At 43.3% G+C, this 27,920-nt stretch overlaps 1 protein-coding gene across 4 annotated transcripts; it reads right to left on the bottom strand.

Moving 5' to 3' along the window:
- Positions 1-185: 185 nt before the first annotated feature.
- LOC110496693 (thyroid hormone receptor-associated protein 3) lies at positions 186-25,566 on the bottom strand. 4 transcript variants are annotated; one of them, XR_016488618.1, is made up of 12 exons: positions 25,384-25,506; positions 19,052-19,203; positions 11,588-12,424; positions 10,171-10,812; positions 9,168-9,343; positions 6,420-6,531; positions 4,278-4,353; positions 3,993-4,183; positions 3,309-3,472; positions 2,742-3,027; positions 2,207-2,374; positions 186-1,958 (listed from the first exon to the last, which is right to left on the bottom strand). XR_016488618.1 is itself a non-coding variant. In XM_021572726.3 (11 exons), the coding sequence occupies exons 2-11, from the start codon at positions 19,171-19,173 to the stop codon at positions 1,719-1,721; spliced, it is 2,823 nt and encodes a 940-aa protein (XP_021428401.3). In that variant the 5' UTR covers positions 19,174-19,203; positions 25,384-25,566; the 3' UTR covers positions 186-1,718. The 4 variants fall into 4 exon arrangements, 2 of the variants coding, with proteins under 2 accessions (XP_021428401.3, XP_021428402.3); XR_016488619.1 differs by lacking the exons at positions 19,052-19,203; positions 25,384-25,506 and adding an exon at positions 13,321-13,470; XM_021572726.3 differs by lacking the exon at positions 3,993-4,183 and having other exon boundaries at positions 25,384-25,566.
- Positions 25,567-27,920: the final 2,354 nt, after the last annotated feature.

Here is a 27,920-nt window from a genome sequence, read left to right as displayed (position 1 = left end):
AAAATGGTAACCACAAGTTCATCTGATAAAAAGGGCTTAAATACCCAAATCCCAAACGTTAATACTAGATCCAATGACTTTTCATCAGGGGTTTGATTTCACAGGTCAAGCTTAAAGAATGTGGAAAACTAACAAAACTTTACATGAGAAGTACTGAAGGAAAACGCAATAATTGACAAAAACAATTCAAGCGAACCGGAGCACGTATTTATTGAACATTTAAGAGTAGTTCAAAGCTGAAGTAAAAGAAAATGTGTTAGCATCGGTTTCAAATGTAGCATAAAAAAAACCAAAAATTTAAATCACAGTCCTACAGTACAGGACAGTCTGGATAGGCCAAACAAAGCAGCCCAGTACCTCACTAAACCCTACTCACCTGTTTAAACACCACCAACAATTATACTTTGACAGTACTTGCCACATACAGGGAAATGTTCTCTACTTCTTATGCCATAAACCTCAACAGTCCAAGTTTACCTTTTGATAAAGAACATTACTGAAGGACTCCGACAAGCCCATAAACTGATCCATTTTCAAAAATGTTATTAAAACATACAGTATCCTATTTAAACACTTATCTCCAAAGATAAAGGCCCCAATAACAATATACTTTTTTTTTTTTACTTACTTTTTAATTTACTCTGAAACAAACTATTTTTTGTCACAGTCCTTTCATTTTACACAGTGAAAATCCTTGCTTTAAAAACAGAAGAACATCCAGTATCAACAGGGGGGGGGGGGCACCACATACAAAACCTCAACCCCCCCAAAACGTAGGAGAGCAGAAGTATTGGCGGTAATGAAAATGCTTAGGATATGATGAAGAATTCTCAAATGGGACAATGTGAGAAACTAATGGGGAGTTCTCAGTACCCACAGTAGGTTGGTCCAATGGGGTGGGGAGTTCTCAGTACCCACGGTAGGTTGGTCCAATGGGGTGGGGAGTTCTCAGTACCCACAGTAGGTTGGTCCAATGGGGTGGGGAGTTCAGTACCCACAGTAGGTTGGTCCAATGGGGTGGGGAGTTCTCAGTACCCACAGTAGGTTGGTCCAATGGGGTGGGGGAAGTTCCAAGTCCAAATGGTTATGCAAATACCCTCAGAAACGTATCATTGCCCAAAACACCTGTTTAGCTAAAGGCTTACGTTAGCTAGTACAGCAGAACATTTGCACAACATTAGAGCAATGCACATATATCACCATGTATGAATATAAACTTTAAGGCACAAATGCATGTCATTTCAATGTCTTAAGAGGGAAAATAATTTGTCCTTGAAGTTTTAAATCAATGTAGCTGCAATACCATCACCATTGCAGACCCAGAAAACAACTGAAAACCAGTCAGCTGTTCGCAAAACAAATAAGCAAATACAGACAGATAAACATAGACAAATTACTGGTAGTAATTAAACACTCAGAAACAGAAACAAATTACTGGAAGTAATTAAAAAAAAAAAGTATTGCTCTTAACTCAAGTTCAATTCAACATCTTTCACAACTTACTGAAAGTGGCACTGTCTCAACAATACAAAGACCAGTGTATCATGTACATTCTGATGTGACTGTGTGCAGGCTCCTATAGCCTACACAGAGATGATTTCAGAGGATCAGATGACCTCTCACAAATGGACAGAAAGCTCTGGTGGTAGAAGATGGGTGAGGAGGAGCAAGAGGATAGAGGAGGAGGAGCAAGAGAAGTAACAGGGCCTAGTCCTCTACTACAGTTTGGAGGAAGCTGAGGGGTCTACGGCGGCCTGGTTGTCGTCTTTTTGGTCCAACTCTTTGTGGTGCTCCTCCTCCTTGTTCCCGCCCCCTTCCTCGCCAGTCTGGAACATGTCATGAGTCCACTTGTTGGGGCTTCTGCCCCCCTTGCGGTAGATGAAGCGACCCCTGCTGTGGGGAAAGACCCCTCGGCCACAGCTATCTAGCCATGTCTTCTCATCCTCACGGTCATCATGCTGTAAGGTGGATGGCCAGAGAGAGGTCAGTGAAAACAACCACTGCACCAGCAGTATTCATGTTCTATTAATGGCCCTGAGTGCTAAGAAGATCAACGATCACAATACTGAAACACAATTAAGACCAGGTTTCCATATTCAAATCAAGATCATCACTGGTCACATGTAGTGTACTATAAAAAAAGGAAAAGGGTGCCATTTCAGACAAAGAAATAATGTGTGCTAAAACAGGAAGTGGTGAAACTCACAAAGTAGTATTTCCTGCTCTTGGGGGTGTACTCTGGGTCCCAGTCCTCATCTGGGGGGCGCTCTGGGGGGGCGGCGTTCATATTAGGAGGGGGGTTGCCATTGCTGCTTGTGTTACCTTGGTAATTGCCTCTATTCCAGCCCCTTCCTCCTCCTCTTACTCTGGGAAGCTGAAACCACCAGAACAAACTTGGTCAGACTATGGGCAACTTCACTCTACAGCCCCAGACACCGATCTTGGGTCAGTTTTTCTGTGGGAGAGAGAGTGGGAGAGTGAAAAAGACAGCTATAGGGGGGAAAGAACGAGGGAGAAAGAGTAGGGGAGAGAAAGCGGGAGGGGGAGAGAGGGAGGGAACGAGAGAGAACACTAGGGGCTCTCAGTTGGCTGTGGAGAAAAGAGGAATCAGGCCTATTGTCGGAGTGTTGTGTTTTTGAATGTCACTGATGTATATTACAAGACAATCAATCACATCATTCCAATTGTGCAGTTGGGCTAGGTGTAACAGTAGAATACACCGCACAGAGAGCAGAACTTACAAATCCTCCACCACTTCCACGTCCTCGGCCCCTATCCATGGGGCCCTCATAGTCGCGAGGGGGACCCCTATCCATGTGGCCCTCATAGTCACGGGGGGGACCCCTATCCATGGGGCCCTCATAGTCACGGGACCCAAAGCGAGGCTTACTGTAGCCCTGGTCCATATGCTCCATCTCCTCCCCCATCATGTGATCTTTACCTCTGAACCCTCCTCTGAAGGGAGAGGGAGAGGAGGAGGAAGAGGAGGAGGAGGACGGAGAGCGATCACGATTCTTCTTGTTTTTTCTGAGAGTGAAGGATAAAGAGCAAATCTGAATTAGTCTCCATTTTGACTGCCTCTATAGTTGGGAGTGCAAAACAGGAAATCATGGATAAAGGGTGAAAATGTGTCACATATAGCTTGTCTCACTACATTTTAATCAAAGATACAATTTAAAAGGATGAAAACATTGTCTTCGGGCAGATGGCTTCATTCTAACGCTACCGGCTCATCGGCCTGTCTGACGTAAGACAATGGGAAGAGACTATAGGGAGGTGATTTTTACATTAAGATATAATAAGCCTACTTTGATTTCTTGTGGCGTTTGGAAGATTTCTCTGAGGACCTCTCTTGGCTGGGTCCTTGGGAGCCCTTGCCCCCGTCCCGTTGCTCCTTCCCAGAAAACCTTTTACGGCGCTCTATATCCAGACGCAGGTCCATTGGGTCTGTTTTCGCTGTTCTACCCCGATCCTGTGTAGATGATATACAAGTGTTGTCTATGTTAGTGATCGCTTTCGCTTCGGCCAACACAACTTCTAATTTACCATCCCACCACTTATTAACTTTATCAACGGACGAAATATAATGAAGTAATGATGTCTTTTCACGTACAAAAGTTTTTAAAAAAGACAGAACTTGTTAAACAGATGTAGTTTTGGAGCCCATCTGCTGATGACACAAAACGCAGCCCTCCTGAGATATAAGGCCAACTTGATGTTAACAGCTTTTCTTTCCAATAACTAGAATGTTCTATATCAAAGTATTTTGTATGTACTAAAGTATAATGTGTGTTAATGGAAACTAAGTTAATCTTCTCAGGCTTCTATTAAACTGGAGTAACTTGGCCAAGTAACAGACACACATTTACAGACAAGACATCTACACACCTCATAGTAAAAACAGCAGCTTTTAAAAAGATAAGATTTTCAAAAACACAAATCATTTGTACTGAACTTGAACACATTTTGTTTGTTTTGAGAAAAATACTTACAACGGCATTGCTTTAGGGTCCCTTGAGATGCTTGGACACAGCATCTTAAGTCACTTCCTGTTAGCCTTTGCTTGGGTGGGTACGTATGTACGTACATAACAGCTCAATAACCATATGATCTCTTAGGCTCGGGGGGGCTCGCTTGGCATTACAAAACACAACTGGGCTCTTTTGATTTAGACTCTTATCTCCTTTAAAAGAAAAGCACAAAGCTGAACACTGCTGCTTTGTTTGGATCGTCTCAAATCCCCTGTTTTACTTCAAATGCCAAAAGAGGCCGTTCACCTTGTAGCTGCAGTCCTCCAGCTCCTCAAGCAGGTGAGAGTGTCTGGTAAAAGCACTGGGGGAGACATCGATTCTCCTGGGAGGGGGACACAAAACAAAAAGGACGGTTGGATACAGCTTCACTAAAACGTGTGTACTGGTCACACAACGGTCTCAAAAGAATATTCAATATTTCTCAAAACTATTTTGGAGTAACAGCGACACGCACAACTTTATAAATCCACATGGAATGTTTGATTTGTGTTAAATAAATCTCATAATGTCAGTCAAAAGGCAGACCTACAAGTAACTGGCAAAATAAGACAAGACCAACAAAGTGTCTTAACATGGAATTGGGCCACAAACCAGAATTGCTTTTTACTGCTGACCTACAAAGCATTACATGGGTTTGCGCCTACCCATCTTTCTGATTTGGTTCTGCCGTACATACCTACATGTACGCTACGGTCACAAGACACAGGCCTCCTAATTGTGCCTAGAACTTCTAAGCAAACAGCTGGATGGAGGCAGGGCTTTCTCCTATAGAGCTCCATTTTTATGGAACGGTCTGCCTACCCATGTGAGAGACGCAGACTCGGTCTCAACCTTTAAGTCTTTAATGAAGACTCATCTCTTCAGTAGGTCATATGATTGAGTGTAGTCTGGCCCAGGGGTGTGAAGGTGAACGGAAAGGCTCTGGAGCAACGAACCACCCTTGCTGTCTCTGCCTGGCCGGTTCCCCTCTTTCCACTGGGATTCTCTGCCTCTAACCCTATTACAGGGGCTGTGTCACTGGTGCTCTGCCATGCCATCCCTAGGAGTGGTGTGTCACTTGAGTGGGTTGAGTCACTGATGTGATCTTCCTGTCTGGGTTGGCGCCCCCCCTTGGGTTGTGCTGTGGCGGAGATCTTTGTGGGCTATACTCGGCCTTGTCTCAGGATGGTAAGTTGGTGGTTGAAGATATCCCTCTCGTGGTGTGGGGGGCTGTGCTTTGGCAAAGTGGGTGGGGTTATATCCTTCCTGTTTGGCCTTGTCCGGGGGTATCATTGGATGGGGCCACAGTGTCTCCTGACCCCTCCTGTCTCAGCTTCCAGTATTTATGCTGCAGTAGCTTGTGTCGGGGGGCTAGGGTCAGTTTGTTATATCTGGAGTACTTCTCCTGTCTTATCCGGTGTCCTGTGTAAATTTAAGTATGCTCTCTAATTCTCTCGGAGGACCTGAGCCCTAGGACCATGCCTCAGGACTACCTGGCATGACGACTCCTCGCTGTCCCCAGTCCACCTGGCCGTGCTGCTGCTCCAGTTTCAAACTGTTCTGCCTGCGGCTATGGAACCCTGACCTGTTCACCGGACGTGCTACCCGTCCCAGACCTGCTGTTTTCAACTCTCTAGAGACAGCAAGAGAGGTAGAGATACTCTCAATGATCGGCTATGAAAAGCCAACTGACATTTCCTCCTGAGGTGCTGACTTGCTGCACCCTCGACAACTACTGTGATTATTATTATTTGACCATTCTGGTCATTTATGAACATTTGAACATCTTGGCCATGTTCTGTTATAATCTCCACCCGGCACAGCCAGAAGAGGACTGGCCACCCCTCATAGCCTGGTTCCCCTCTAGGGTTCTTCCTTTCTAGGGAGTTTTCCTAGCCACCGTGCTTCTACACCTGCATTGTTTGGGGTTTTAGGCTGAGTTTCTGTACAGCACTTTAAGATATCAGCTGATGTAAGAAGGGCTATATAAATACATTTGATATTGGAGGGATGATACATGAGAAATGTCATAATTTGGTGTTTTGTTGATGGTGGTGGAAAACAATGTCTCAGGCGCCGCACCAGAATGTCCCGTAAGTATTTATTTGGGTTGAAATCTAGTGACTGAGACGACCATGTCATATTGTTCAAATCGTTTTCATGCTCATCAAAACATTCAGGTGACCACTCGTGCCCTGCGGATGGGTGCATTGTCATCCTATGAAGGCATAGGCATTTTTATACATGACCCTAAGCGTGATGGGACGTTAATTGCTCAATTAACTCAGGAACCAGAGCTGTGTGGAAGCACCTGCTTTCAATATACTTTGTATTCCTCATTTACTCAAGGGTTTCCTTTATTTTGGCAGTTATCTGTATTTTCTACAATGTTGGTTGAGAATGACTTACCGGTGGATTTCTGGACTCTTCCTTTGTTTAATCATTTCCATCTCAGCGGCTTTTCTTTGGTACATGGCAAATCGCTCACTTAAAGTCATGCCTGAAGAGCTGAAATGTTGTGCTGAAGGACAGATACAAATGTTTATATTTGGACACCACTAACGCAGACAATATTTACATACAGTGGCCTTCAGAGAGTATTCATACTCCTCGACTTATTCCCCATTTTGTTGTGTCGCAGCCTGAATTCAAAATGAATTAAATTGATCTAGACACAACACCCCATTAATGACAAAGTGAAAACATGTTGACATTTTTGCAAATTGATTGAAAAATCAAAACGCATGCATCTAATTTACATCATTTACATACATTGACATAAGTATTCACACCCTCTTTGCTTTGACACTCAGGTGCAATTTCCTTCGGTCATCCTTGAGCCGTCGCTACAACTTGATTGAAGTCCACCTGTGGCCATTTTAATTGTTTGGACACGATTTAGATATATACATATAGACAGATGTTTCTATCTATCTAGTCCCACTGTTGACAGTGCATGTCGGAGCCAAAACTATACCATGAAGTCCAAGGAACTGTCTGCAGACTATAAAACAATGTCTACAGTGAATGTTTCCAAGAGCACAGTGGTCCTCCATCTTTGGGGAAACTGAAACAATACGGAACTACCCAGACTCTGCCTTGAGCTGGCCGTCCGACCTAACTGAGCAACTGGGAGGTGACCTTGGTCGGGGAGGTGAGATGGGAGAAGCTGCCAGAAGGACAACAATCTGGGATTTATGGGAGAGTAGCCTGATGGAAGCCACTCCTGAGAAAAAGGCATGTGAAAGACTCAAGAGCATAAGGTAAAATATCCTGAATGCAAAGCACTATGTCTGGAGAAAACCAGGCACAGCTCATCACCCGTCTAACACCATTCCTAAAATGAAGCATGGTGGTGGCAGCAGCATCATGCTATGGAGGTGCTTTAGAGAGGCAGGGACTGGGAGACTGCTAAGGATAGAGGGAACAATGAATGGAGCCAAATACAGGCACATCCTTGATGAGAACCTGCTTCAGAGAGCAAACGACATTAGATTGGGGAGCGAAGATGTACGTTCCATCCACACATGGACCTCAAGCATACAGCCAAAGCAATGCTGGAATGGCTTCAGAACAAGAATGTGAAAGTCTGAGTGGCCCAGCCAAAGCACAGACTTGAATCCCATTGGAAATACTTGGTTGTTCACCGCCTCTCCCCAGCTACCTTAACAGAGCATGAGAAAATCTGCAAGGAAGAAAACCCCCAAATATAGATGAACAACGCTGATACAGACATACTCAAAGCTGTAATCGCTGCCAAAAGGTGCTTCTACAAAGTAATGACTCATGGGTGTGAATGCTTATGCAAATTAGACATTTCTGTATTGATTTTTTTATAAATTCTTAACACATCTACACTGTCATTATGGGGTTATAGTGTATAGATGAGTGAGATTTAAAAATGTATATTTAATAAATTTTTAATTCAGGCTGTAACAACATGTGGTATAAATCAAGGGGTTTGAATACCAATCTGAAGGCACAGACAACCTTTCTTAGTCCGTGGACGTCTCCAACTCAGACAATTGTTTAAATTCATAAAGGACTTAAAGAATGTCGCACACTGAGTGTGCTGAAACAGTGGTTAGGTGTATCCATTAAACTGTTGGGAGCACAGCGTGACTTCCCTTCATTTGTATGCAGTTCACCCTCCTCCGTTAGTCAGCACCTCTACAAACGTCAGAGGTGCGTCAGCTCATCTTTTTTATACTTGAAAATGTTCTCACAATGCCGGAATTACGTCAAATCCTACAAAAGGACTAGTGAGTCAACACTCCATGGAACTACTGATCATTCCAAATCCAAGCCCCACGGCCGTGTCCTCGTCAGTATCCGAAGCCACAGACAACGTCATGGTAACCAATAAATACCCTGTGTGAGTACCAAATGGAACACTATGCCCCATTATAGTGCACTATAAAAAGGGAATAATGTGCCATTTGGGATTCCGCCCCTGTTTTAATAATCAACCCATAGATCTGCTATCACGGACTTCATTCACCGAGTGGTTACTGTTTAGGTATGGTTGTGGGTCAGAGTAGGGCTGTGGCAGTCATAACATTTTGTCAGCCGGTGACTGTCAAGTATATAACTGCTGGTCTCACGGTAATTGAGTGTTAATTAAAATACAGTACCAGTCAAAAGTGTCAACACCTACTCATTCCAGGGTTTTTCTTTATTTTTACTATTTTTGACCACTATGCATAGCAAATGGAGCAAATGGAGGGTGCTTTTCTGTGGTTCATTTTCAAGCCAGCCAGGTTGTAAATATATACAAGCCTCCAGTTGTAAATATAAGCAATGAGGTTAATATTAGGAAACTTGAGAAAAATATAGTAGGCAAAGTTTATAGAAAGCTGATGGAACACTTCAGGCCATCACTCTGTTTTCTCAATTGCATAGCCTATAGAAATGTTGCACAACATGAGCTCATGCTGTCATGAAGTGTTTGATGACATTTGCATTGATGTCAGAGGGATTAGAGGGACCGTAGAGTGCTGAGTACCAGACAGTTAGCAAAATTTGGTAGGCTACTATTGACCATCAGCAGTATCAGAGCTTGGAGAAGCCTAATTACCGTGACTAAACGATCACGTGGAATCTGACTTCCGTCATGACTCGTGACCGGTAATACGGTCAACCATAAGCAGCGCTTACCTTTTATGTAGTGCACAATGGTGACAATATGCTGCGCAAACAGCTCGGAGGGGCTGCGTTGGAGTTGAGCAGCCTGTATGTGTTGGAAAATGGAGCGGAACTGTCCGGGATCTTTCTTACTGGGATGCACCAGATCCCTGGACAAACCACGCTCCTTAGTCAGACTTCCAGAGGAGCTGAGAAGAGAAAGACAAGCTGAAACTGTTGTGTTCAAGACCGTGACAGAGTTCCATAAAAAATGTTAACCCCACGATCATATCCAAAACTATACGCAGTTAACTTTGAGACTAGGGGGGCAGTATTTTGATGTTTGGATGAAAAACATGCCCAAGTGAAACTGCCTATTTCTCAGGCCCAGAAGCTAGAATATGCATATAATTGGCAGATTAGTATAGAAACACTCTAAAGTTTCCAAAATTGTCAAAATATTGTCTGTGAGTATAACAGAACTGAGGAAAATCCAACCAGGAAGTGCCTCTTATTTTGAAACCTCTTCTTTTGAAACGCGCCAACCAAATGGAGGTTTTTGGATATAAAAATTATTTTTATTGAACAAAAGGAACATTTATTGTGTAACTGGGAGTCTAGTGAGTGAAAACATTTGAAGATCATCAAAGGCAAGCGATTCATTTTATTGCTTTTCTGACTTTCGTGACCAATCTACTTTGCTGCTAGCTGTTTGTAATGTTTTGTCTGCTGAGAGAGATGTCCTTACATAAACGCTTGGTTTGCTTTCTCTGTAAAGCATTTTTGAAATCTGACATGCCAGGTGGATTAACAACAAGATAAACTGTGTTTTGGTATAGTCCACTTGTAATTTCATGAGAATTAAATATTTTCAGTAATTTAACTTGAATTTGGCACTCTGCAATTCAGCGGATGTTGACGAAAATGATCCCGGTAACGGGATGGGTGCGCCAAGAAGTTAAGAACTAGGCCAGTTTCAGAAACTATTAACCATCCAAACAGTCTGTTGATGGACACCATTGGTGATGCTGCTTACCTGGGCATTTCATCAAATGTGTTGATACTGTGCTCCAAGCCCTCCCTCTTCCCAGAGGACCGGGGTAGGTGTGACTCCAACCTATTGATGGGGAACAGGGCTAGGGGCCTGTCCTTCTCCCCGCTGCCTGAACCCCTAGGGGGCACTGCTGCGCTGACGGGAGATGGACTCCTCCTGTTGCTCTTCTCCTTCTTCTTCTCCTTCCTCTTGGACTTCTCTTCTTTCTTGGAGGCCTGCTTGCGGCTGCGGTAAAGCTCCTCTTCCATGTGCTCCAGGTCTTCATCCACGTCTTTGGCCGTGTCTCTCCGTCTCTCCTCGTCCTTCCCTGGGGGGTAGTAATGGGGCTCGTCTTCCCACTTCCCAAACACATCCCGTGTTGTCAGGGTAGCTCCTTTGGGCTTGACCACCTCCTCCTCCTCCTCCGCTCTTTCAGCAGCCTGAGACTTGAGGAAGGCCTCTTCGGCTCTTTCCAGGAAGGGCAGAGACTTATCGGCCTTGGAGCTGAAGGAGGCTGCTGTTATGTTGAAAAGGCCTCCTCCAATCTTGCTGTTCCCTTTCTCTCTGCTGTCTCCGTCCTGGCCATTCTCCCATTCTGCTGCCGCCTGCTGCTGCTGCTTTTTGTTCTTGTTTTCTGCCAAGAACCTGGGCAATCAGACAGAGAAGCATATGGACCTTTACATTGTGTTATACAAAGGAGAATGTTGATTCAAATCTATTATCGTTACAGAATCCAGATTTTTTTAACAGGGCGTTGATATTAAAATGAAAGACATTTCATCACGTGGTAGAATGTTGGATGATCTAATGAAACAAGACTACACAACCACAGAAGACTGACAATACCAGGGAATGACATTGAACACTTAGAATAGACTGACCAGGACTCATATTGTAATAATGATACTTACTTAACCATCACCTTTTAAATTAGAGGGATATCATGCTGCTGGAAGGGGTGCTGGAGGGCCAGTAGGAGGCACTCTTTCCTCTGGTCCCCCCCAAACATATTCCAATGCTCCACGGCAGTGATTTGGTGGTGTCCTGACTCTCTATGGTTACTAAAGCGCCCATGGCACTTATTGTAGGGTTGTTAACCCTGGTGTCCTGGCTAAATTCCCAACCTGACCCTCATACCATCATGGCCACCTAATCATCCCCCGCTTCCAATTGAGTCACACACCCCCCCCCCCCCCGTAACTATTCTCCATGTTGTTGCTGTAAATGTGTTCTCTGTCAACTTACCCAGTAAAATAAGGGTATAATAAAAAATGCAGAGGACAACAGCAGTGACTTTTTCAATTTTGGTATATGCATTTAAATTGAGAAGTGGCAATGGCATCCATTCTTTTAAATCTATTGTAGCTGTGCAGACTGAACAATCACAAACTGGAAAGAAAAAAGTGAAAGGGGAACATACTTTTTGAAAGCAGAGGAAATAGCAGTCTTATCGTCTGCTCTGGTGGGATCCTCCTTGCCAAAGAAACCAAACCCACTGGTGGAGGCAGTCGGCCCGGCCTTGGTGGAGCCTGGTGGGCTCTTGGTAGAGGGAACACTGCCAGTGCTGCCCATGGTTCTCCACAATGACCCTTTGGGGTCCGACTTCCCCTGTTTGGCACCAACAGCCGGACTGCTGCATTTGGGGCTGTTGTTATAATCACTCAGACCCTGCCATTTCCCAGCAGAGGCCTTATCATGACTGCTGCCTTCTCCCCCTGGTCCTCCTACCTGCTCCGCAGCCCCTCCCCTCTCCTCCTTGGCCTCTGCTGGTGTGGTCTTGTCCTTTACATCTTTAGAGCCAGGCTTCCCTGAGCCGGGGCTGCTGCGGCGATTTCGCGGGGAAGAGGAGCGGGAAGAGGAGCTGTGGTGCCGCCGGGACCGTCGGGAACCCCTGGAGGACGAACGATCGGAGTATCGAGACCGGGAATGGCTGCGGCTGCCGGAGCGTTTCCGGGGCGTGCGGGACCGAGATCTCCCCCTCCTGGGGCTGTGAGGACCGTGGTGGTCCTGGTCGTGGGGCGGCCCGTCCCGGTAGCCCCCCCCCTGCCAGTTGTTGGCTCTGTAGCCGTAGCTGTTACCTCCTCTCTGGTAACCCTGGCGAGGGTAGAAGCCCCGGGTTCTACCGCGGAAGTAAAAGGGTCTGCGGAAGCCACGGTTGTAGCCCCTCTGGTAACCCCGGTTGTTCTGGTAGTCTCTGGTGGGATAGTTCCTGCCGTGGGACGGAGAGTGAGATCTGGAGCGGGACCGTGACCTAGAGCTAGGAGAGAAGTCTGTTAAAGATACTGTGTAGCCAAGTCAATGTTGGTATCACTTTTCAGAAGGTTGCCTAAACATTACAAAAACAGTAAACATATGTACACCTTGAGACAACCCTGTCTGGTTAAGTTGGACTGAGTAGGAGTATACAGTCAGAGTAAAATAATAAAATGGTTTTGTGTTGGCAGCCTGCACCTCGCCAACTCAGGTGTGCCCTTTTTCATTCTCCAGACAATTCACTCAGAGAGAACAGACTGTCAGGCTAAATAACCTACAGCGTCGGTTTGTTAACTGGCAGTGGTCCCAGTGGATGGGACGGAGGGACTGCGTTAGAGTATTCTGTCCACTTGGAGGAGCTACTAAACCACACACTAGCGCCTATTAAAAACACAGCCAGGGACCAACGCAGCCAGGATCCTCCACCAACCTTTTCCCTCTGAAGACACTCAACATTCAAACAACTTCACTTCAAGGTGCCCTTTGAGTAACGTGACGGACAGAGAAGGAGAAATCCCCAATCAGGCATCATATGGAATACAACATGTTCATACTGCTTATCCTGTGACATTCTCAACCAACAAACGAAGACGTAGCCAATATATTTGGTTAAATGCTGGAGGTTTTAGACATGAAGACTATTACCTCCACCACATATAAAGGATTCTAACATCGGTGCTTAAATCCATGGAAATAATGTGAAGCAGAAAAATAACAGTGAAAGTAGCGTCCCCGTAGTACATCGGCACACTACTCCTACAAATCCAGGAAAAAGCAAAGTAGCAGGCACATTTTAGAAGGACAACCCAGACAGCCAGTGAACAGGATATTGGTTTCTACCCAAGTACCGCAGTGGGAAAAACGGCCAAATCCAGTGTATAAAATCCCCCATCCACTTACCTCTTGAGCTTTTTCATTGAAAGAGCCTGGGAGCTGGTGTTCTGAGCAGTGAGCTACATAGCGTACTCACAGTAGTTAGTGAGGGACTCCCTTTATCTGACGAGTGTGTGAGTGGAGGGACTGCAGCAGTGGAAAGAGTTGGACCAAAATGGGAAAGCATTTCTACTCTAATCCCTGTAGGAGGAGGGAGTGGGAAGAGGGTGTTTGACCTGGCTAGGCAACACTTCCTCTCCTTCTGACACATCTCTCTCTTTGTGAAAGCACTTCCAGCCATTACTTTCCTTTTGGACAAGTCATTTATTATGTACGGCACTTGTCTTGTGCATTGGGGCGGCAGGTAGCCTAGTGGTTAGAGCGTTGGACTGGAAGGCTGCAAGATCAAATCCCCGAGCTGACAAGGTACAAATCTGTCGTTCTGCCCCTGAACAGGCAGTTAACCCACTGTTCCTAGGCCGTCATTGAAAATAAGAATTTGTTCTTAACTGACTTGCCTAGTTAAATAAAAAAGGGTACCATTTTTTTTTGAATAAAATAATTTCACCGAAAGAGGTCCCGAGCATCCTGTTATCAAGCCACTGTATGGCAAAAACACACAGTGGCTTGAGGGGGATCAAACTTTAACAATAGCCAATCAATAAAAATTAAATGCTCAGTCATATAACTAAGTTGAGATGTAACCAACACTGGGCCCATAATTCCTCATGGAAGTCATTACAGACGCACAAAGTGCTGAATGCCGTTTGACCTCCCTTCTCCAGGGCAAAGAACTGACCCAAATGATGACTCATCTTAAAATGATGTAAGTAACAAAAGGATGATTCAATAATCAATAAAACGTATGGGTCACTGACTGCATGTTATGTAGGTGCATTAGTTCATTCTGTCTCAGTTCAAAACAGAAGACTGATGGGAAATATTGTATAATATAAAATGTGTTTTTTGGTTAAGAGGCGGCCATTTTAACCCCATCATAAATACGAAGTTACATTTTTATCCTAGCAAAGAAAGAAGAAAAAAATGAACCTTTTACTCAACAGTGTACCAATAGTATATCTTAAAAAGGTGCAACACAGGATTTAATTTATTTTTACATTGTCATTTCAGAAAATGTCCATTATAAATATTTTATATATAGCGCTAAAATGATGGCACAGTATTACTTAGGGCTGGGCGATATATCGTATTAATTTGAATGTATGATTTTGATCGAAATGCCTAACTGTTATATTGCATGAATCCTGGTTGTTATTTTTATGAGCAATTATGTCCATTGTTCTCATGTTATCTTTTTGGTCTCGTCAGCTTTGCTCCCTCTGTGCTGTGTGGACCGTCCAATTTACACCCGAAATATGAATAGAATGACGAAGCATCCACTGAACCAGGACCAGCTCCTACCGCCAGGCCGCCGAGAATGACAAAGCATCCACTGAACCAAGACCAGCTCCTACCGCCAGGCCGCCGATACAGAGGCCAGAAATCCTTCATTCCCACACTGAATTGCGGACTGTATCCATGTGTTGTCTGCTGTAGTTATTGCTTGTGATTTATGTATATATTTATGCACCCATTGGTGATGTAGTGCTTATGTTTGTTGAGATGCAAGACAAACTTCCCTAAAACGGACACACAAATAATTATATTAGATGCTCATGTCTCCGCAGGCGACAAGCTTCTGTCCAAAATAAGTCCACAGAAATGCATAGGGTTTATTTTTGTGAGGGTGAAACATGTCACGTCACGTCGCCTCTTCCTCTCTGCTCATGCTCACCCCCCCGGCACTCACAACAAAGGTGAGAGGTCACATCTTCCTCTGACAAGCGGCTTCAAATCGCTATTTGCATTTGAGGTTTGGTCCAACAGAATGGTTCATATGATCACCACAATGGAGAAAGAAGTTAAGCTTTCTACCGACACGCTTTCATGTCTCAACTCCTCAAATTGTGCACAGAGCAGACACTACTACCACAAGAGTATGATGATTCTGGAAAATTAATGCTCAGTTTGTCACACATGGCACTGCGGTACCACTATCAGCATTTTGCCAAATACTGTTATAATAGCTGTCTAAACGTGCAATAAGCATGAACAAATTTTGCATTTGAATGAGGAATTGGCAACTCGTTCTCATTCTGAGAAATAAGGTAGGCCACTTGCTTTCAACATGTTAAAAGTCCACGGGCTAGCATGCTGTTCAAACAGCTGGAGACAGACAGAGGGGTGTGTTCTTAACAATCTGTTTTACCTTGTTACCTAGGAAATAGATGCAAGTTGGCTAAACTTGAAATATTAAGATTAGCTGGCTACTCACTAGCAACGTGGACTTGAGCTTGGGAGATTGTTTAAATGAGACCCCTGTTCATTTTCTATAATGCCTGCTACAAGAAGTTAGCCATTATTTGTGAATGTGCATTATGCAAAGTTCTGGTTAAATTTGTAACAAAACGACTGGCAGCTTCATTGAATAGTACCCGCAAAACACCAGTCTCAACGTCAACAGTGAAGAGGCGACTCCGGGATGCTGGCCTTCTTGGCAGAGTTCCTCTGTCCAGTGTCTGTTCTTTTGCCCACCTTAATCTTATATTTTTATTGGCCAGTCTGAGATATGGCTTTTTCTTTCTAGAAGGCCAGCATCTTCACTGTTGACGTTGAGACTGGTGTTTTGCGGGTACTATTTAATGAAACTGCCAGTTGAGGACTTGTCCCTAGAATTTCTAAGCAAACAGCCGGAGGCAGCGTTTCTCCTATAGAGCTCCATGTTTATGGAATGGTCTGCCTACCCATGTGAGAGACGCAAACTCGGTCTCAACCTTTAAGTCTTTACTGAAGACTCATCTCTTCAGTGGGTCATATGATTGAGTATAGTCTGGCCCAGGAGTGTGAAGGTGAACGGAAAGGCTCTGGAGCAACGAACAGCCCTGGCTGTCTCTGCCTGGCCGGTTCCCCTCTTTCCACTGGGATTCTCTGCCTCTAACCCTATTACAGAGGTTAAAACTGGTGCTCTTTCATGCCGTCCCTAGGAGGGGTGCGTCACTTGAGTGGCTTGAGTCACTGATGTGATCTTTCTGTCTGGGTTGGCGCCCCCCTTGGGTTGTGCCGTGGTGGAGATCTTTGTGGGCTATACTCAGCCTTGTCTCAGGATGGTAAGTTGGTGGTTGAAGATATCCCTCTCGTGGTGTGGGGGCTGTGCTTTGGCAAAGTGGGTGGGGTTATATCCTTCCTGTTTGGCCCTGTCCGGGGGTATCATCGGATGGGGCCACAGTGTCTCCTGACCCCTCCTGTCTCAGCATCCAGTATTTATGCTGCAGTAGTTTATGTGTCGGGGGGCTAGGGTCAGTTTGTTATATCTGGAGTACTTCTCCTGTCTTATCCGGTGTCCTGTGTGAATTTAAGTATGCTCTCTCTAATTCTCTCTTTCTTTCGGAGGAGGACTTGAGCCTTAGGACCATGCCTCAGGACTACCTGGCATGATGACTCCTTGCTGTCCCCAGTCCACCTGGCCGTGCTGCTACTACAGTTTCAACTGTTCCGCCTGCGGCTATGGAACCCTGACCTGTTCATGGGACGTGCTACCTGTCCCAGACCTGCTGTTTTCCACTCTCTAGAGACAGCAAGAGCGGTAGAGATACTCTCAATTATCGGCTATGAAAAGCCAACTGACATTTACTCCTGAGGTGCTGACTTGTTGCACCCTCGACAACTACTGTGATTATTATTATTTGACCATGCTGGTCATTTATGAACATTTTAACCTCTTGGCCACGTTCTGTTATAATCTCCACCCGGCACAGCCAGAAGAGGACTGGCCACCCCTCATAGCCTGGTTCCTCTCTAGGTTCACATGTATGATTTTTAAGTAATTTATTTGCATTTTATTGCATGACATAAGTATTTGATCACCTACCAACCAGTAAGAATTCCGGCTCTCACAGACCTGTTAGTTTTTCTTTAAGAAGCCCTCCTGTTCTCCACTCACCTGTTTCAACTCATTACCTGTATAAAAGACACCTGTCCACACACTTAATCAAACAGACTCCAACCTCTCCACAATGGCCAAGACCAGAGAGCTGTGTAAGGACATCTGGGATAAAATTGTAGACCTGCACAAGGCTGGGATGGGCTACAGGACAATAGGCAAGCAGCTTGGTGAGAAGGCAACAACTGTTGGCGCTATTATTAGAAAATGGATGAAGTTAAAGATGACGGTCAATCACCCTCGGTCTGGGGTTCCATGCAAGATCTCACCTCGTGGGGCATCAATGATCATGAGGAAGGCGAGGGATCAGCCTAGAACTACACGCCAGGACCTGGTCAATGACCTGAAGAGAGCTGGGACCACAGTCTCAAAGAAAAAAAATTGTAACGCACTACGCCGTCATCATTCTTTGGGGATGCTTTTCTGCAAAGGGGACAGGACAACTGCACCGTATTGAGGGGAGGATGGATGGGGCCATGTATCGAGAGATCTTGGCCACCAACCTCCTTCCCTTAGTAAGAGCATTGAAGATGGGTCGTGGCTGGGTCTTCCAGCATGACAATGACCCGAAACACACAGCCAGGGCAACTAAGGAAAGAAGCATCTCAAGGTCCTGGAGTGACCTAGCCAGTCTCCAGACTTGAACCCAATAGAAAATCTTGAGGGAGCTGAAAGTCCGTATTGCTCAGCGACAGCCCCAAAACGTGAAGGATCTGGAGAAGGTCTGTGCAAACCTGGTCAAGAACTACAGGAAACATGATCTCTAAGGTTTCTGTACCAAATATTAAGTTCTGCTTTTCTGATATATCAAATACTTATGTCATGCAATAAAATGCAAATAAATTACTTAAAAATCATACAATGTGATTTTCTGGATTTTTGTTTTAGATTCCATCTCTCACAGATGGAGTGTACCTATGATAAAAATGACAGACCTCTGCATGCTTTGTAAGTAGGAAAACCTGCAAAATCGGCAGTGTATCATACTTGTTCTCCCCACTGTATGTATGTATGTATGTATGTATGTATGTATATAGAATCGTCCATAAGTTTGACAAAATTAGAGATATGATATTTTTTTTAGTACTTGCCTGTCAGTGTTGTGATTGGCTATGATATTGGCCTATTGATTTCTCCAGCCAGAGCTGCTTCAGTTATCAAACTGGGAAAGCTGTACTTTGTAGCTGTGTTATCTAGCATAAATAGCTCAGTGAGAAAACAAGCACTGAAGTGTGTAAGAAATTGTACTATCTAAACCCAATGCAAAATATTTTTTTTAATAACAAAGTCACTGAAATATATTTTCATTAAATAACACAAAATATTGCTTTTACAGCGGTTTAAAGTTGGTGGACCAAAACCAAAGTTGCTTTTGTTCTGCCAGCTACAAACAGTTGTAAAAACAATATATTTGTGTTATTTACTGAAAATATATTTCACAGTGATTTAGATTAATTGACTTTGTGGGAAAAAAGAACCTAGTGAACAATGTAGAATTTCAGCAATCAGGAAATGTGCGATTTCCACTAGATAATACACCCAAAACACAACACTGGCGAGTAATTCATAAAATGTGAAACTATCATTCCACTATTAGCACCAGATATATTATGGACATTCTGAAATTACAATGCAAAAAATGTGTAGCATTCTCATGGTAGGCATATATGGCAAGTATATGTCCCAGTAATGTATGGAAAACAGGGTTTGATGACAAGTTTCCATACACTAGAGGAAGGAAGTGATTATAAACTTCACCTGTAGCGGTGCTTCCTGGATCTGGAGCGGGAGCGGCTTCTGGAACGAGACCGCGTGCAAGACCTGGACCTGGACTTTGATCTGGAGCGGGTCCTTGCGGGGCCATCTGGCGCTTTAGACATCTCCACTGTCAGGCCTGTCTAGAGGTTTACCTGTCCAACAAGAGGGATGAGTGATGTTGGTATGCACTGGTAATACACTTGGGTGTTTTATACAGTAACAGTACCCAACCTGTTTGTTGACCAAACTAAGCACAGAGACCATATAAGCAAAGATTGTTTAAAAAAAAACCAAACTAACCCAAGATAGACCAGAGAGTCATTTCCAATGGGAGCAAATTAATTAGTGGGCAAAACAAGCAAGGGGGTGGGCAGAGCCAAGCACGAGCTAGTGAGATCCTATTGGCCTGTTTAAGCATTAATTTGCTAATTTCCATTAGGGAACGCCTACTCTGAAGTGCACGTGTGCAATAACTCAAATTGCCCTTGCACTCCTAAACACACTTTTTAAAACTTTGGCAAAGGGTAATGTCAAAAAAACACAGTCCACTGTTACAGGTCCTAGTGACAGTGGTGGTGTGGAGGGGGCAATGTGAATAGTCTGGGTAGCCATTTGACTAGATGTTCAGGAGTCTTATGACTTGGGGGAAGAAGCTGTTTAGAAGTCTCTTGGACCTAGACTTGGCACTCTGGTACCACTTGCCGTGTGGTAGCAGAGAGAGCAGTCTATGACTAGGGTGGCTGGAGTCTGACAATTTTCAGGGCCTTCCACTGACACCACCTGGTATAGAGATCCTGTGTTGCAGGAAGCTTGGCCCCGGTGATGTACTGGGTAGTATGCACGACCCTCTGTAGTGCCTTGCGGTTGGAGGCCGAGCAGCTGCCATACCAGGCAGCGATGCAACCAGTCAGGATGCTTTCGATGGTGCAGCTGTAGAACCTTTTGAGGATCTGAGGACTCATGCCAAATCTTTTCAGTCTCCTGAGGGGGAATAGGTTTTGTCATGCCTGCTTCAAGACTGTCATGGTGTGCTTGGACCATGTTAGTTTGTTGGTGATGTGGACACCAAGGAACTTGAAGCTCTCAACCTGCTCTACTGCAGCCCCGTCGATGAGAATGGGGGCGTGCTCGGCCCTCTTTTTCCTGTAGTCCAAAATCATCTCCTTAGTCTTGAGCCCATTAGCAGCTACCCAGACTACTCTTAGGTAGAACCAAGAAGTAGAACCAGACACCATATAAAGGTCCTGACATGCTGACCACACCGCTCACGTCATGTGCGTGTTGCCAAATACATTTACACATACATGTTATTCAATCATCGCGCGTGCCAACAAGCGTCTGCGTTGCCAAGCGCTAAAATAGAATATACTTCTATGTGAGACGCTGAACGCGGTGCACGTCCTGCCTCTCCCAGCTCCTCATTGGTTTATCGAAGCAGATAACCAATGAGGAGATGGCACGTGGGTATACCCACGCGGGTGATTGAAAGATGAACGGAGGTCGCTCGTCGTCGTGGTAATACTATGTAAGTTAGATGCCAATCAGCAAAGAAAAAAAGGAGGTTAGATGACTAGAAACAAGTCGGTTGAGCTTTTATATGTAGATTAATTTCTGGAGTAGAGGACCTTGTGCATTTCAGGTAAAATAACAACTCAATGTTTATATCCCAGGACAAATTAGCTTGCAACTGCAAGCTAGCTAGCTAAATTGCCATAAATGTTTAATGCTTTTCGACCTGTCCTCAAATTAAAATAATTGGTTCAGAGTTTGTTTTGATATTTCAACCTGCGTGTCGTGATCGCGTTTGATGGGGGGGGGGGGGGGGTTTGGGTATGATGTGAGGTAGAACAAGGAAGTGGACATCCTTGAAATAAAGACAACTAAATATACAACTAGATGTACCTGTCTAACAGGAGGGATGGGGTGATTTATGTATAAACATTTGTGTTTTATATAGTGCTCAAACTTCATGCATGCAGACAAAAGTAGACGAGCCTAGAATGAGGAAGTTATTAGCCTAAACACAAATCTACATTAAAACTAGCTGGTGAGAAAAAGTTATTTAGCAAATAAACAAACGCATTACAACACAATTTCACACTGTCAAATAAAAAAAAACCTCACTACAAAATGTCCGACACAATGAGGAAAATCATCTCTACACAGTCACAATTGTGGCCCCCAGAGATTTCTTGGAGCCTATAAGCAACTAGAAGCCAGAAGGTCCTGCTGCTCTGTTGGCTTGTCCTCTGGAGACCTCATCATCACTGACTGACTATGTCCCAAATGGCACCCGAGTCCTATGGGCCCTGGCCTAAAGTAGTGCACTATATAGAGAAATGGGTTCCGTTTGGGACACAGGCTATTTCTAGAACTGTTGAGACCTCAGGTCTGGAACAGTGACTTGACAACTTGTCCCCTGTCAACAAGACCCACTGCCCTCGCCTGCTTGACCCCCCGGCAGTCGCAGTCGCCAGTATCCCCAAAAGCCCCCCCCCCCCCCACCAAATGACCTTCACAGTGCCCGTGGAGAAAAAAAAGTCAAAACATGGCTAAAAATAGAAGCTACACAATGTCAGAATCTATAACAAGACAGTTGAGAGAATGGCTTAGAATGCCTTTTAGCAACAGCTTGTCTTTATTTTGCAGCCATACCCATAACGCATGGTAATGTGGGCGGGGAGTGAAGAGAGACTATAGAACCATTCCGGACAAGATACACAGCCTGTGGAAACTCCATTGGGGGGGGGGTAATGTCAGAGACACAACCTAAAGTGCATTCAGACCCCTTAACCTTTTCCACATTGTTACGTTATATCCTTAATCTAAAATGGATTAAATAATGTTTTACCCTTCTCATCCATCTACACACAATACCCCATAATGACATGGCAAAAACAGGTTTAGAAATGGATATATAAAACATGAAATATCACATTTACGTAAGTATTCAGACACTTTACTCAGTACTTTGTTGAAGCACCTTTGGCAGCGATTACAGCCTAGAGTCTTCTTGGGTATGATGCTACAAGCTTGGCACACCTGTATTTGGGGAGTTTCTCCTATTCTCTGCAGATCACACACACACATAAGTGCATTTCTTAAACTGTAAAGCAACTCATCTAAAACTCCGGACCACTCAAAACAAAATGTTGAATGAAGAAATACAATATTTTTTTTCCAACAACACTAGTATTGCTAGCACTGGTTTCCAAAGACGTATCAAAATGTATCCATTACCAGTAGAGAGACCACTATGCCCAAATGGGTCCAAGAGAGAGTGTCAGGGGTCAAGTGCTCTGCGTTTTCTATTCTATCGCTAAGAAAACAAGATTCTTTCAAATACTTGAGAGGGGTTAACTGTAAGGTAGCCTACATGTAGTGTCTTCAGAAAGTATTCACACCCCTTTACTTTCCACATTTACTTGTGTTACAGCTTGATTATTACATTGAGATTCTGTGTCACTGATCTACACACAATATCCCATAATGTCATTTAAAAAAAATGCAAAACTGAAATTCAATAAGTAGTCAAAGCCCTTTGTTATGGCAAGCCTAAATAAGTTCAAGAGTAAAAATGTGTTTAACAAATCACATTATAAAGTTGTATAGACAATAATAGAAGTTAACATGATATTTTAATAACTACCCCATCTCTGTACCCTACAAATACAGATAATTGTAAGGTCTCTCAATCGAGCAGCATATTTCAAGCACAGACTCAACCACAAAGACCAGGGAGGTTTTCCAGTGCCTCGCAAAGAAAGACATCTATTGGTAGATGTGTAAATAAAATAAAAAGCTGGATGCTGAATATTCCTTTGAGCATGGTGAAGTTATTAGGCTTTGGAAGGTGTATCAATACACCCAAATACTACAAAGATACAGAAAGTCCTTTCTAACTCGGTTGCTGGAGAGGAAGGAAACTGCTCAGGAATTTTAAAACAGTTTAATGGTTCTGATATGAGAAAAAACTTAGGATGGATAAACAACATTGCAATTATGCCACAATACTAACCTAAATGACCAAGTGAAAAGAAAGAAGTCTGTACAGAATAAAAATATTCCAAAACATGCATCCTGAATGCAACAAGGCACTTAAAAGCTAGAATATTTAACTTTTTGGGTGACCCAACCAAATTCACATAGAAATTTGAGTTGTACACCTGTCACGCTCATTAAAAAGCAAGTCTAAGAAGCTAGATCTGTTCTATATGCACTATTTCTATGCTTCCTGTGCTTAAGATTTGTTATTGCATCTTTTACTTTCTGTTTTGTACACCAGCTTCAAACTGCAAAAAAAAATTAAAAATTAAAAAATAAAATCCACAGTTCAGATGTTACAATGATACACTACACAATGATTGCTGGTTTTGTCAAACTTTACTGTTAGAAATGTAGCAACTAGGAAATGGCGGTGAGATTTCTGCATATTGCACTTTTAAGTAACACTGCAAACAATGTGGCAAAGACATACAAAGAGTTATGTTCTGGTCAAATCCAACACAAGTATGTTGGTGGCCAGTGGTGGAAAAACTACTACATTTTCATACTTGAGTAAAAGTAAAGATACCTTAATGACTCAAGTAAAAGTCACCCAGTAAAATAGTACTTAAGTAAAAGTCTAAAAGTATTTGGTTTTAAATGTACTTTAGTATCAAAAGTATGAATGATAAAAAAATTCCAGACGGCACATTTATTTATTTATTTTTACGGCTAGCCAGGGTCACACTCCAACACATCCTTTCTAAGCAAAGCATTTGTGTTTAGTGAGTCCGCCAGATCAGAATGACCAGGGATGTTCTCCTGATAAGTGGGCAAATTGTGTGGGCCACATCATGTTATAAGTATGCTTGTCATCGGTAAGGACTATGGAGTTTTTTAGGATAAAATTCAATGGAATACAGCTACAGGAAAAACCCTTGATAAAAAGCAGACTGAACCAGGTTTCCAACAGACACTGGGAGATGAATTCACCTTTAGCAGGACTATAACCTAAAACACAAGGCCTAAAATACAAGGCCAACTCTACACTGGAGCTGCTTACCAAGACGACATTGAATGTTCCGGAGTGTCCTAGTTACAGTTCTGATTTAAAAATCAGCTTGGGAATCTATGGCAAGACTTGAAAATGGCTGTCTAGCAGTGATCAACAAATCAATTTGACAGAGCTTGCTTCTTTAAAGTATTGACTCAGGGGTGTGAATACTTATGTAAATGAGTATTTCATTTAAGAAATTAGCAAAAATGTTTAAAAAAAAGAAGATGTTTTCACTTTGTTATCATGGGGTATTGTGTGTAGATTATTTAATACATTTTGAATACAGCCTGAGTACAAAATGTATTAAATAATCTAAAAAAAAAAAATGTGGACTAAGTCCAGGGGCATTAATCAATCTTTGTACTTGCTCATAGCACACAGAGAAGCACCTTTATGCAATAGGAATGTAGCCTAATGTAGGTAGTCAGTTATAAAAGTGGTATTTCCTGTCCAAAGGAACAACAAATATGGTGCGCTGCAAACCTACTTACTAAACAGGATTCACTTGATCTCACAGGCTGAATCTAGACGTTGTCAATGTTGCACTAGGCCTAATGCCTGCCTATTTCTCTAATCAAAACAGTTCTGGCACCAACACTGAGCTCTATAATGAGAGTAGACATAAAATAAGCAATATTTGGGTATTTTATCAGTGGCCGGAGACAGTCAGTGGAGCAGGGTGAGGGGTAACTAGGTAACATTAGTTAGCTGGTTAGCTTCCTTGACTGACCATTAAAAACGTCAATAGCAAAAATACTGGTTTGTAAAGCAAAAAACATTTTCACTTAGCTCAGACTTGTTTGACACGAAACTAGCTAGTTTATTTATAATCTAACCAAGTAATGTTTGCAACAACAACAAAAAAAGCTAACAACAGTTAGCAAGCTGACTGGCTTGCTATGCTAGCCAAACCAACCCCCCAAAAACACCGAATAGCGAGTTGCTAAGGACTAGGACACCCCATATTTTACCTAAACTACACGACGGCATGTCTTTTATTTTATGTAAAATACATTTCTGAGATATCGTAAAGTAAAAATTATATCCACCACTGCCGTACACTAACGTTAGCTGCCAAATGTGAGCCACATTTTGGTCGCCTACTACGCAGCAGTGGCTATCGAGGTCAAATTTCCTTCCTGGATTTGTCCAATCTTGAGGATTGCGCCCACTTCAATTGATTTAAAAGGGCATAGTATTAGTTAAAAGCACGATACTAATCAGAAAGTAACTATTGTAGGCTACTACTATGAAATATACTAACTGAAAACCTGTTATGGCATATTCTTACCTGGTAGGAAGCAGTTTCTTGGGCGCGAAATAGCCTACAGTCAGTCTACACTGTTCACTTTACCAGTAATCTGAATGAACATGCGTCCAACCCCCTTTTGCTTCCTACTTGAACATGTTGCAATCAGTTCGCTAGCTAACGTTACCTGTCCAAATGATCTGTCCCTAAAGAAAAATAAAGCATGACTTAATTGACCATCCTCTAATTTACATATTGTTAAATAACAGTAGTAACAGTCATAAATATTAAATAAATATGACATATATATATATAAAAATACCATTTGGTTTAATTTGATTTGTTTGCTCGTGCAAATCACTTAATATATTTACTCTACCAACCCAAAAACAAGCTCACCAAAGGGGGTCAGATTTCCATCTGAGGATGTAAACATTCCAACAAGACAAACATGGACATTCACATTCCATTCACACATTCCAATGCCCTTGACCCTGTCATCACTTAGTATGGTTCGATAAATAAAAAAGTTTACAAGGTTTCAGGATAAGTGGGTAGGCAATAGATACCATCCAATTAGCCAACTAGAAACAATAACCTGTTCTCTTCCAAAACATGAATAACTTTTCTATTACTGGTTATTCAATGGGTCCTTTAGTTTGTCAGTGTCACATAATAGCTTCCATCCAATCCGAACAAATGGAACAACTTCACATACCACTGTGAGGACTGGAGAAATTTTCTGTAAACCCGAAAACTAGACTGAAAACGTACTGCACATCGATGAGGCCAACAGGAAGCTTAACTTGATTTGTGTCCGGTACATAACTGTACATAACTTGCACGTAGCGACACACTATTTTAGTCAGAGCAGCTGACATAATACCCCTCAACCCAATTTGTGTGTGGGGTGGAAGAGAAGACGAAGCCTCCGGGCAACCTGTTGGGTGATTCTGCTCCCTGACACCATTTGGTGTTAGACAAGAGACACCGTGCATGCCTGTAGAATTTACAAAAATATTTTAACTACAGTCTTTACATTATATTGTTGTTGTGATGTAAGGCTGGGATTAATCTCCTCCACCAGCTGGTTCTCTCTTTATATGCGGTAGAAATTGAGCCTGGGGACAAGGTTAGGCTGGGACTGGAGAGTAAAATCATTCGATGTCTTCTCCTATGAGGCAGAGCATCCAGTGATTGCAAAACGTCTTGAGTCAGAAAAAAAATATTTGCTCCTTTGACATTTTTGGCTCTTATAGCCTAATTAGCAGTCTAGAATATCCCATGTGTGGGTTTAAATGGTATGTGTATATATTTAAACTCCTGTAGAGGATTATATTAGCCAATGCAAAAGATTTGTATAGTCATTATCCATTTACAGAGAGAATGCATTGTGGGAATCTGGAGTCGTTTCACTGTTGGCTCGTTGGACATGGTTTCCCCCCCTGAAGCATTTTTTCATCTTTGTATTCAATGGGATATTATACCGTGCCAATCTGCATCCATAGCCAAGGAGGAGTCAGCCAATTCAGTACAAACTGAGATGTGTTACATGAGAAAACAGATATTTTCCATTCAGATGAAGGAAAATTAAGGCACAATTATGTTTTACTTGGCTGGGGCAAATCCACTACACAGCTGATTCAAATAATCTAAGATTGATAATGAGTTGGTTATTTGAATCAGCTGTGTAGTTCTAGGGTAAAAAGCACAACGTGCACCAAGTGGAGGCCCCAGGACCGAGTTTCGGAAACCTTGATCTAAAGAACCGTGTGTCTGTCCACCCAAGCTCTACAGGATATCATCAAAATAACCGTCTGTCTGTCCACCCAAGCTCTACAGGATATCATCAAAATAACCGTCTGTCTGTCCACCCAAGCTCTACAGGATATCATCAAAATAACCGTCTGTCTGTCCACCCAAGCTCTACAGGATATCATCAAAATAACCGTGTGTCTGTCCACCCAAGCTCTACAGGATATCATCAAAATAACCGTGTGTCTGTCCACCCAAGCTCTACAGGGTATCATCAAAATAACCGTCTGTCTGTCCACCCAAGCTCTACAGGATATCATCAACATAACCGTGTGTCTGTCCACCACAGACCTACAGGGTATCATCAAAATAACCGCCTGTCTGTCCACCACAGACCTACAGGATATCATCATTATGACTGTAGAGAGGAGACAAACCCAGCTGTGCTCTGATGCCATCTCAAGGAGAGGGACTGCCCAGAGGAGGGACAGTAGACTCTTTATGTGTTCCAAATGGCACCATATTCCCTATATGATGCACTCTCTACTTCCATATACTCTACTGTATAACATCTCACCATAACTAGCCACTGCCAGCTCCAAGACCTCATTGTCTCCATATCATCATATCATTCCCTTGTCTGCGGTAGTAAATCCATCCCCCTTTTGACCTTAGACAGTGATACAAATCCTTGTTTTGCCACTCTCCCTTCCCTTCGGTCGCTTCTGGACAGCAGGTGTCTCTAGAGCTGGTGGTGCCAAGGTTAAAAGTAGCGCTGCACAATTCATTCACATTGTGTTTGCCCACATGCCTCCTAGACCTGT

Source organism: Oncorhynchus mykiss, chromosome 18 (assembly GCF_057628025.1).
Source record: "Oncorhynchus mykiss isolate SJ-2025 chromosome 18, ASM5762802v1, whole genome shotgun sequence".
NCBI classification, from domain to species: Eukaryota; Metazoa; Chordata; class Actinopteri; order Salmoniformes; family Salmonidae; genus Oncorhynchus; species Oncorhynchus mykiss.
Note: the sequence above shows the minus strand (reverse complement) of the source record. Positions and strands in the feature narration are given on the sequence as shown.

Coding starts and splice junctions, on each gene's coding strand:
- LOC110496693 (XM_021572726.3), bottom strand. CDS start 19,173: ATGTCTAAAGCGCCAGATGGCCCCGCAAGGACCCGCTCCAGATCAAAG. Junction 12,425..19,051: donor TCCAGGAAGCACCGCTACAG/GTGAAGTTTATA, acceptor CTTCTCTCCTAG/CTCTAGGTCACGGTCCCGCT. Junction 3,028..3,308: donor AAACGCCACAAGAAATCAAA/GTAGGCTTATTA, acceptor CTTCACTCTCAG/AAAAAACAAGAAGAATCGTG.